Consider the following 11,397-nt stretch of genomic DNA (forward strand, 5'->3'; position numbering starts at 1 on the left):
TCTCCAATGCATGAAAGTGAAAAGTGAAAGTGAAGTCGCTCAGTCGTGTCCGACGCTTCGCGACCCCATGGACTGCAGCCTACCAGGCTCCTCCATCCATGGGATTTTCCAGGCAAGAGTACTGGAGTGGGGTGCCACTGCCTTCTCCGTATATAAAATAGCTAATGAGAACTGCTGTACAGCACAGGGAACTGCACAGTCCTCACAGGTTTGTGAGGACCTAAATGGGAAGGAAATCCAAGGCAGAGGGGATATATGTATATGTCTAGCTGATTCACCATGCTGTGTAGCAGAAACTAGTACAACATTGTAAGCAACTATAGTCCAACAAAAAGTTAAAAAATACATATTCCTGGGCTCCTCCCCATTCTCAGAATGGGGACCAGAAGTATGAATTTTTTAATTAAGTACCTGTGGTGAGTCTTCTAATTAAAGGTTTGGAAAACACTGCCCTTGGCAACAGTGAACAGCTAGTGGAAGAGGGTAAGGCATTCTAACAGAATAGAGGTATATGGGTTTTGAAAGTCTGATCTGGAACGTGAAATGTACCCTCTCAGACCCTCAAGCCTGGTTACTCCTTGGTCCTTAGGGGCTAATGCTTGGTTTCTTCCATTGCTGCAGCATAGGGCAAAGGCAGCTACTGTGCCTGGCCAGGGCTCTGCTTCGGAAATCCAAGATTCTGATCATGGACGAGGCCACTGCTGCGGTGGATCTAGAGACAGATCAGCTCATCCAGACGACCATCCAAACTGAGTTCTCCCACTGCACAACCATCACCATCGCCCACCGGTTGCACACCATCATGGACAGTGACAAGTGAGTAAGGAGACAGCCTCATAGCCTGGCTTAACCCTTGGTCAACAGTGATAGCATCAGTTGTGAGATATCTTTACAGAAGGCTTAACCACCAGCATTTTACTGTGAAGAAATAGAGGCTGAGAGATTTCAAGTAATTTGCCCAAAATTATACATCAGGCCGACGGGGTTAAGGGAACTGTCTTGAAGGTAAAACGGGAAACTGTGTGTAACTATGAGCCAAGTCTGGGCAGTGGAGGCCCAAGCCAGGAGTGGCAGATGTTGATCCGGAGACCTTTTGGACTATATAGGGTCTCAGCTGCTCCCTGGTAAACAGAATCTTTCCATTCCTTCTATCTCTGACGACTGAAAGTGGGGATAATGTTAGTAATCTTGAAATTACAATAGACTCCCTTTTTAAATCAATGTGTTGGTGATGGACAGGGAGGCCTGGCGTGCTGCAGTTCATGGAGTCGCAAAGAGTCGGACACGACTGAGCGACTGAACTGATCCTTAAACAATGTGTATCCTTAAAAAAGAATAGACATAATGCATCTATTCCTATACTATTTTGTTCCGTATTCCACATAGAACCCCTCTGTGCCGATGCCGATGGCTGTGGTTCACCCTCGCTCCTCTGTAGCCTGCGATGAATAAACATGCAGCTGCTGCTTAGTCGCTCAGTCGTGTCCGACTCTTAGCGACCCCATGGACTGCAGCCCACCAGGCTCCTCCGAATTGGCCACCTTAACCTGTGCTCGTGTCCTAGTCCACAGACTCCTCGTCTCGGCCAAGGAAGTTCTTTCTCTGCTCAGATTCTCAGTCAATAACAAAAGTGATGCTAAGGCTGAAACAGCATAAGCTTTATTCGATGGCCAAAGAATGGAGAAGTGGAAATTAGTTGGCAAATCAACTTTCTCAACCCCAAAGAAGATACCAATTACATAGGATAGTTGAGGTAGAAAGGGAAAGAATTGGAAAGAGTAGGAGGAATATTCATGACGTATCTGAGACCAAGGTTGTGGTTTGGAGCCAAACTCATGCAACCCGCCTTTTCAGTCCTTTCTGGGCTTTTCTGGTTGTCATAGCAACTGTCCTTCTCAGGTGCTTGTAGGTATATCATTTAGCATATGCTAATTCAAACCAGTCGGCCAGTAAAGGAACTCAACCCTGAATATTCATTGGAAGAACTGATGCTGAAGCTCCAATACTTTGGCCACCTGATGCAAACAGCCAACTTGCTGGGAAAGACTGAGGGCAAAAGAAGTGGGCAGCAGAGGAGGAGATGGTTAGATAGCATTACCAACTCAGTGGGCACGAATCTGAGCAAACTCCAGGAGACAGTGAAGGAGGAGGAAGCCTGGCCTGCTGCAGTCAGTCCATCGGCTTCCAAAGAGTTGGACATGACTTAGCAACTGAGCAACAACAATAATATATTACAGTGAGCACATCATGAGACCCAAGGTCTACTGGAAATCAAATCTTTCACCACCTTAGGTCTAGTTGGTTCCAACCAGTTCTTGTTTTTCTCTTTGCAGTGTCCTCCTGAAACTTAGATAAGAGCAATTGGTTTCCATTCAAGGGAGGGGCAGGGGTATGATTCTGGGGCAACCACTTTGGTAACAATGCCACGACTTTAGTAAGTCCTGGTTATTCTTAAAAAATGCCAAGGTTTGAGACGCTGCTTTCTAAGACTTTCTTTTCTGTTTCAGGGTAATGGTCCTAGACAGTGGGAAGATTGTAGAGTATGACAGCCCTGAAGAACTGCTGAAAAACCCTGGCCCCTTTTATTTTATGGCCCAAGAAGCTGGCATTGAAAATACGAACAGTACAATGTTCTGAGGGCAAGTCTTGTGGGTTAGAGGACTATTTAGATCATTTCTTATTTTTTGTGAAGCATATATAAAAGTGTGTGCTAAATGTATGTTTTAAAGAAGGATCGTAAGTGAGCACCTACATCCTTACTAAGATTAAAAAAAAAAAAAAAATCAGTATTACCAGCAACATCAGAAACCCCGTGATGATTCCACTTTGATCATTCCTCCTCGTTACCCACCCACCCTTCTCCAGAGAAACCACCATCTGAATTTTGTGATAATTATTCCTTTGTTTTTCATTTTGGTCTTACCATTTTCCTTAAACATATATCTTTAAAAAAAACTTAATGTGAATGGCCTGACTCACACTGCATGTATTCTTGCTTCTTTTGTCCAATATTATATTTGAGATTCATCCATGTCCAAGCACGTAATGAGGCTGCTTCATTCTCACTGCTCTGGAGTACAGCAGTATGTGAAACAGGCCTCAGTTTATCCAATTTAGGTTGATCAGCAGTGGGGTGATTTCCAGGGTTTGTTATTTTTCCTGTTATGAACAGTACTGCTCTGAGCATTCCGGTACACAACTCCTAAGACTCGTGTAAGAGTTAGGCAGACCGTGTAGCAATGGGAGGTGTGCACAGGTTTAAATGCATATAGTAGGTAATGCCAATTTAAAACCTTTCTCCCCCCAACCTGCTGAGTGTGAACTGGTATCTCCTTGAGGTTTTTAAGTGTATATTTCCCTGGCTACTATTGAGGTTTCCATATGGTGGTGTCTGCTGTTCTTGTGCACAGTGCTTTATCTTCTGGGATGCCTTGTGAACGTTCACCTTGAACTGCTCGATCTCCTTAGCATTTTTTAAAAAACTGAAGTATAGTTGATTTGCAATATTGTGTTAGCATTTTACCCGTGGACATGCTTTGAGGCCTCAATTGAATCTGAGCTCTCTTAAGAGGAACTGTGAACCTGTTTGCCTGCCACCTGGGGGCGTTACCCTGAAACAATTTGAGTTAAATACTCCACCAAGAGGTTCCAAACATGGTTGGTGGGACTTCAGACCACAATCCTGTGTGAGAGCCAGCTTGCACAGCAGTTGAGAACTCCAGGCTTCAGCAGTCACTGGGAGCCTTGACACATGACCCTTCTTCCAGGCTTTTTTGTGTCACATTATTTTGGGTTCAACATATTCCTTACCTCCATTTCAGCGATGCAATTTTGGAAGATTTTTATTCATTCATCAATGTAGCTATTTGTTGACTGAGATGCTCAGACTTACACTTCCTAAATAAGGGACTTGGAAAACTGTGAGGCAGGATTAAGAAGAGACTTGTTTACTACTATTTGCTGTTCCCATCAGCATCACTCTAGCAATGCTCGTTTCCCCACAGCAGCAGTTTTTCTAATACTCATAAAACCGGGGTGGTCATGACAGCACCCGGCGAGCAGCACCCCCTTCTGGGAAGTCTGGGTTTCAGTTTCAGAGCCTCCAACCTCTGCCTTTTTGTTCCCACGGTACTAGGGGTCATGTCTGCTTTTGCATTTGCTAGCTCTCTGGTACTGGCTTCTCTGGCCCTTTCTCCAATGCCTATTTAATGATTCTTTATGTTGTTCTGTTAACCTATGATTTCAGTCTTGCCTAACCAAATGGGTAGAACCTTGGAGATAATGCAGTCCAAGTCTCTCATTCTTCAGCTAAGTACCAGACTGAGAGTGGTTATATGAGATCCACAATCAAAACTTGTTTATGGCAGAGGCAGGGCCAGAAACCAAACTCCTGATTTGATCTAATGATTCCTTTTTCTCCTATAACGGGAGAGGGTTTTTCATCGACCTTCTCCTGTGGATGCATATACAAGAGAGGGGAAGCGGTCTTTTTTCACTGACTTTTTTCAGTGAAGGTGGTGGGAACCGGAGCAGCCTGGATCCAAACCTTTGGTGAGGACTCCTCCCCTCCAAATCTTCTGTTAGCCTAGGATTCCGTAACCCAGTCCACACTCTGGACCCACTTACCATGACCACTCTTTCCTACTTGCCTCCTGAAGTCCTTTTTCGCTTGTCCTTGAAGCATTAAGTCCCTGTTTTTGTCCTTGACCCGCCTCCCCCAGTTCCTCTGTAATTGACTTCATACACTCTGTGGTTTCAACTTCTACGCATATGATTCTCATTTCTAGCCTCTTTTGCTCCAGTGTTGAGATTCATATATTCCACTGCCTCTGGCATTATCGCCTGGATATCCTTCAGGCATCTGACAGGCAAATCACCCTACTCTGGCAGAGCCTCTACTTCCTCTGTGCTTTCTAACTCCAGTGGTGACATCACTGTCCACTCGGCCCTATAAAATGAAAACCTGTGTAGCATCCTCAGGTTTTCTTTCCTGATCAGTCAGCCACCAAGTCCTTCCAGTTGCACCCCTGTTGCTCTTGCCATGGTTCAGATTCTCCTCGCTGCCATCCTGGGCTAAGGGCATAGGCATCCTTGCCTCCGGGACTGTTTTCCTCAGGTATACCCACCCACAGCTACCAGAGTGATCTATTATGAAAAACTTACCAGGTTACTCCTCTGCTTAAACCCTTCATTCAATAGCAATCAGAATAAGGTTAAAATCCCCTAGTATGGAATAACAAAGCTAACATCCAATCCAATCTCATGTTAAGCTCTGCTGCTGCTGCCAAGTCGCTTCAGTCGTGTCTGACTCTGTGCGACCCCATAGATGGCAGCCCACCAGGCTCCCCCATCCCTGGGATTCTCCAGGCAAGAACACTGGAGTGGGTTGCCATTTCCTTCTCCAATGCATGAAAGTGAAAATGAAAGTGAAGTCGCTCAGTCGTGTCTGACCCTCAGCGACCCCATGGACTGCAGCCTTCCAGGCTCCTCCATCCATGGGATTTTCCAGGCAAGAGTACTGGAGTGGGGTGCCATTGCCTTCTCTGTGTTAAGCTCTAGTGACATTAAAAATTTGCCCCCCCCGCCCCCCCAACACACGCACGCACGCACGCACGCACACACACACACACACACACACACACACAATTATTGACTCTAGCCTTTTCCTTTTCTATCCCCTCTGCTTGGAGTCCTATGATTACCTCTAACTCACTAAGACTCAGTAAGAAGTCATCTCCTGAGAGCCTTCCCTGATTCCCTCTCCGCTCAACCCCCAGGCTAGCTTCAGCACTGCAGTGGATTTTCAATCTGTGGGGCAGCTCTGCATCTGAAAGCCAGTTCTCCATGGGCTCCTCCAACTTAAGATTCTGGGTGGGAGCCCAGGGTGCGGCCCTGTGACGAGGCTGCACTAATCTGATACACCTGTGCCAGACGTTGACTCAGGTGCTGGAGACACAGGGCAGGGGAGTCTCTCCTCGCAAAGTGACAGTCGCTGTCGTCATCCAGAGGTATCAGTGCTGGGGACAGCAGCCGGGCGCGGTGATGCTGCCGGTAGCGAGCGTCATTCCTGGCTTCGAAGGTTCAAATTGGCTTCTTACCCTCCCAGGGGGTCAGTGAGCTATGTACCATCATTTGAAAACTTCCTTTCTGCTTAAGTTAACGAGTTGGGGGGCTGTTGTTTACAACTAAATAATGCTCCCCAGCACACTTAATTTGCTTTTACTGAACTTATTATTTTGTTAGATAATTTTCTGTTTGCATTTCTCTACTAAGCTGTGAGCCTCTTGAAAACAATTTCTTACTGTTTCGTATCTCCAGTGGCTGGAATATAGTAGGTCCTCACTTTTTTTTTTTTTGGGAAAATCAAAAATTATAAAGATTTTCAAAAAAATCTTTATAAAAATATAGCAACAGGGTTGATGCACACTGGTGGACTTTAAAAATTAGCAAACGATATTACACAAACACTGATGATCCCTAAACTGCTAGAATTTAGATTTAGTTAGCAAAAACCATATTCAACTATCAATGTGGATTTATGTTTTCCACAGATTAGATACTCAACTGGCTTTTGGAAAGGTTTCATAGTGTTTGAAGACTAGACAAAAGTTGTAAAAATGCAGGAAAGAATTGGGTTGTACGAACACACCATTTTCATAGTATTCCTTTTTACTTTGTATGCAAGTAATTCGTTATGCTATAGAATTTAACTGTTTCAGTATAAAAAGCAACTGCTTAGGAAAGAAGTAGAAAAAAAGGGGAAACAAAGAAAAGAGTATATAGTATTTCTTTCAAGAGTACTTTGGTTCTCACTGAATGAAGACTAGTTTTCCTTTCCTCAACTCTAACAGTCAAGCCTTTGGTTGACCCACTGGTAGTGTCCTGAATGGACAGTCACCTTGGTCCTCGCCATGACAGCCATCTGGCCATTCTGCCTGATGACTGCTGATTTCAGATCCACTTGTCCTGTGGATGTCCAGTTCCACCAGAGCAGCAATCTTTGGAACATTTATTTGTTGCTCAAGTCCACAGCCACTTGTTCCTGTTTGGGGAACAATCTTATTGGTATCCATCTATAAAGACTGTCCAGGTATTTTCTGGTTGTACCCCTGGTGCTTGGTGCTAACACCCTTGACTGCTGGCTCCTTCGTTAGCTGGCACCCAGCAGCAGGTCACTGTGATCTGGTGTGTCAGGGTTTACCTTCTGGCATCATAAAGATGCCTCCTGGTTCCATAAACATCTGCTGGGCTGATGCGTCTATTAGTTCCAATCTGTGAACAATTCCACTTGGGCTAGCTTTTCATTTTCCTTCATTAAAACGTCTAAAGTTTTCTGCATACTTGGCTTTAGTGTTAATGGGCTGAACAGAATCCTTTTGTTTTATTGGAACCTAGAGTTAGGGGTATGGCACAAGGGCCAAATTAGGCCTGCTGTTGTTATAAATAAAGTTTTTGCAACACAACCATGTTTCTGTATTTTCTATACCTGCTTTGACAATGAAGTTGTGAGACTCTCTGGCCTAAAAAGCCTGAAGTACTTACTATCTGGCCTTTTATGGAAAAGGCTTGCAAATTCCTGCTCTACAATCAACAGTGTAGTCTGGACTGGATCATGTTTCCATTCTCAGTTTGCCTCAAAAATGTCATGTGGCTCCATACCTGCAGCAGATAGAATAATGGTCCCCAAAGATGTCCATGACTGAGTCTTCAAAACCTCAAGGATTTACCTTCCACAACTAAAGGGACCTCACTGATGTGATTAAGGATAATAAGATGGCAGATTGTCCGGTGAGCCCAGTGTTATTACAAGGATCCTTGTAAGCGAATGAAGATGATGTGATGACAGGAACAGAGACATTGGAAGATGCTGTGCCATTGGCTTTGAAGATGGAGAAAAAGACCATAAGGAACCAAGAAACATAGGTAGTTTCTAGAAGTTGGAAAAAGGCAAGAAAACAGATTTCCCCCTGAAGACTCCATAAATAATGAGCCCTACCAACCTTGACTTTGGCCCAATGAAACTGATTTCAAATTTCTGACCTCCAGAACCGACCATAAATTTGTTGTTTTATACTAAGTAGTGGTAATTTGCTAAAGCAGCAATATGAAGCTAATACAGTATCGTAAGTCCAAGTAGCTCTGATGAAATTGCTAATATTCTATAACTGAAGTCAGTTTAATAATTCATTGACCTTCACTGAATCCCACTGTAGTGTGAATTTGTAGAGGATTATGTCATCTTTAAAGTCCAGCGAGGGACTTCCCTGGTGGTCCGAGGAACTGGTCCCTTGGTGAAGATTCCGTGTTCCCAATACAGGGGGCCCGAATTCGATTCCTGGTCGGAGAGCCAAACCCCACACACCGCAACTAAGAGTTTGCATGCTGCAACTAAAAACCCCACGTGTCACAAAGAAAATCAAAGATCCCACGTGCCACAACTGAGACCTGGCACAAATATACATTAAAAAAAAAAAAAAAAACTACCTTTTAAAGCCCAGCTGGAAGTGGGTATTGAATTCAATGCTCATGGCTCTCACCCCTTCTATCAAATTGCAAAGATCTTATTCAGCTTAATCCTATTTGGAGGTAAAATTTTGATCTCACCTGAGAGGATGCAGGAAGGTCCTTTTTTTCAAGAATCATGGTGATGCCGATGACAGGAGGCGACCATGAGAGATCAGGGATCTTTCAGCTTCACTGGTCCTGGACCTGGGGAAGGGCTGCCACGGGGAAGGATTAGAGCTTGACTCCTCTTGGAGTCCCAGGGGACACCCAGACAAACAGACAGCCCTTGTGACACAGTCCTGCTGATTCTGTAGACCCCTGCAAGTCTGCTTGCTCCCAAAAAATGTTCCTGAGTGGAGACACTGCTTGCTCCTGCCACTACCTCCTTACCTCTGGGAAAGCACTGTCTGCTCCTTCCGGTCACCTGTGAGTGGTGGTAAGGAACAGATACGCCTAGGCAGCTTGCAAGGGCGGCAATCTGTTGTAGGAAACTCCCATGCTGATACACACAAAGCACTGCTGTGGATCTCCCCTGACAACCACAGTGGGCTGTGTAAAAGGAAACAACGCAACTAGAGATTGGAGAGACAAGCCCTGCTCTGTGGTACTGAGCCGACTGTCTCACCCAGCCCGGGCGAAATGTGAGAGCTTCATCAGTACGTAACAGATGGGAGAGTTTAAAATCCTGTGAGTTAGGCTTCCCTGGGGTTCAGTGGTTAAGAATCCACCTGCCAATGTGGGAGACATGGGTTCGATCCCTGATGCAGGATGATCCCACATGCCGCGGAGCAAAGCCCATGCACCACAACTATTGAACCTGTGCTCTGGAGCCTGGGAGCTGCAACCTAGAGTCCGTGCTCCACAACAGGAGAAGCTGTTGCAGTGAGAAGCCCACACACCCCAGCTAGAGTGTAGCCCCTACTCGCCACAATTGTAGAAAGCCCAAGCAGCAACAAGGACCCAGAACAGCCAAAAATAACTTAAAAAAAAGAAAAATCCTGTGAGTTGTAATGACGAGAGATGATTCAGGAGTAAGTTATAGGATACTCAAGGTTTCTCAGTCCTTAGGGCTAAGGTTCTGCAAGTGAAACACAATTCAGAGCACAACTGTGTTCTTTTAGAGCTTGTTTGTACTCCTGACCCTGAAACAGAATGGACACAGAGTTCCAGCTTCACAGTTAATTAAAAGAGTGAAACAAAATTCAACCTTTCTTAAAACCATGTAATTCTAGAGCTTACAGTTCACAAAAATTTGCAGAATCATCTTATTTGTTCTCACAAGAATCTTGAGAGGGAGATCCGAAATCTACACACTTTAGATGACAGGAGATTCCCACCGTCACTCCCTGTTCTCCGAGGACACTTGGGAGAAAGCATCACTGAAGAGCTGCCTCCAGGCAGGAAAGGGAGCACATTCATGACAGGAAGCAAGCAGGCAAACCGGATTTGGAAATTGCTGTTGTGTCAGAAACAGATGACACCCTTTCCTTCCTGGGTTTTTTTTTTTTTTTTTTGGTAATTCCTACTCTTCCAACAGTAGGCTTCCCTAGTGGCTCAGATGGTTAAGAACCTGCCTGCAATGCAGGAGACCTGAGTTTGATCGCTGGGTCAGGAAGATCCCCTGGAGAAGGGAATAGCAACCCACTCCTGTATTCATACCTGGAGAATTCCATGGACAGAGCAGACTAGTGTGCTACAGTCTATGGGGTTGCAAAGTCAGCCATGACTGGGCGACTAATACACACTTTTCCAATAGTGAAGTCACTCAGTCGTGTCCGACTCTTTGTGACTCCATGGACTGTAGCCTATAAGGCTCCTCTGTCCGTGGAATTTTCCTTCACTGTGGCTCAGCTGGTAAAGAATCCGCCTGCAATGTGGGAGACCTGGGTTTGATCCCTGGGTTGGGAAGATCCCCTGGAAAAGGGAAAGGCTACCCACTCCAGTATTCTGGCCTGGAGAATTCAAAGGACTGTACAGTCCATGGGGTTGCAAAGAGACACGATGGAGTGCCTTTCCAATAGTAGACAGTTCTATTTAAAAAAACAGCCTACAAGGTGCTTCTCAGGTTTAACGTGAATACCAATCACCTGCAGTCCTGACTCAGTAAGGTTAGGGTGGGGCCTGCATTTCCAGTGAGCTCCCAGGTTACGCCGGTGGTGATGCTGCTGGTCTGAAGACCACACTTAGACAGGCAAGACCTAGCAGCCACTAATGGAGAACAGTATGGAAGTTCCTGAAACAAACTGAAAAATAGGGGGGAAATGTGCAGGATCCTCACCTGAAGGGATGCACAGGACGGTAGGCTGGCAAGGGAGCACAGCCCGGCCTGCTCTAGGAGGAGCATCCAGTAGCCTCTCCCAGCCTGACCAAGCCCCACTGACGATGGACACGGGAAGAGGACGATAAGCGAGCCTGGCTACAGTTCCAGTAGGTGGAGCCCTTGGTCTCCCAGTGCAGCAGCAGCGGCTGCTTGCACTGTGTGCGACCTCTAGGAGAGCCCTGGCAAGGTGGGGGGGCAGCCCGAGCCAGCAAGGACAGGAGCCTGCTGAGTAGGGAAGAGATGCGCAGCTGCCCTTCCGAGCAGAACCCAGAGAACTTCCTGGCATCTTCATCAGCCATGGACTGAAAACTCACTTAGGACACCTACCTTGCCTGGTGTGCACTGCCAGGCACAGGCAGCTCAGCTTGCAGCCTGGCCAGCACCTCATCCTACTTACGGTACATGCAGTAAACGGGAGAACCCAGGCCTTGCAGCCCTGCTCTGCCATCTGCTAGCTGTGTGGTCTAGACCTACTTGCTTAACCTTCCTTCAACTTCCATTTGTCATCTTCAAAATAAAGTGATACATAAAAAACAAAAAAAAACCCTAAAAACTGGGCTTTCATATGACCC

At 45.8% G+C, this 11,397-nt stretch overlaps 1 protein-coding gene across 1 annotated transcript in view; it reads left to right on the forward strand.

Annotated features, from left to right (window-relative positions):
• The window catches only part of ABCC2 (ATP binding cassette subfamily C member 2), an 83,513-nt gene extending 76,050 nt beyond the window's left edge, over positions 1-7,463 (forward strand). The window contains exons 31-32 of the mRNA XM_070780630.1: positions 622-816; positions 2,508-7,463. Of these exons, the coding sequence (XP_070636731.1) occupies positions 622-816; positions 2,508-2,637 (325 nt within the window). The 3' untranslated portion in view covers positions 2,638-7,463. The remainder of the gene's footprint in view (positions 1-621; positions 817-2,507) is intronic.
• The last annotated feature ends 3,934 nt before the right edge of the window (positions 7,464-11,397 follow it).

Source organism: Bos indicus, chromosome 26 (assembly GCF_029378745.1).
Source record: "Bos indicus isolate NIAB-ARS_2022 breed Sahiwal x Tharparkar chromosome 26, NIAB-ARS_B.indTharparkar_mat_pri_1.0, whole genome shotgun sequence".
NCBI classification, from domain to species: Eukaryota; Metazoa; Chordata; class Mammalia; order Artiodactyla; family Bovidae; genus Bos; species Bos indicus.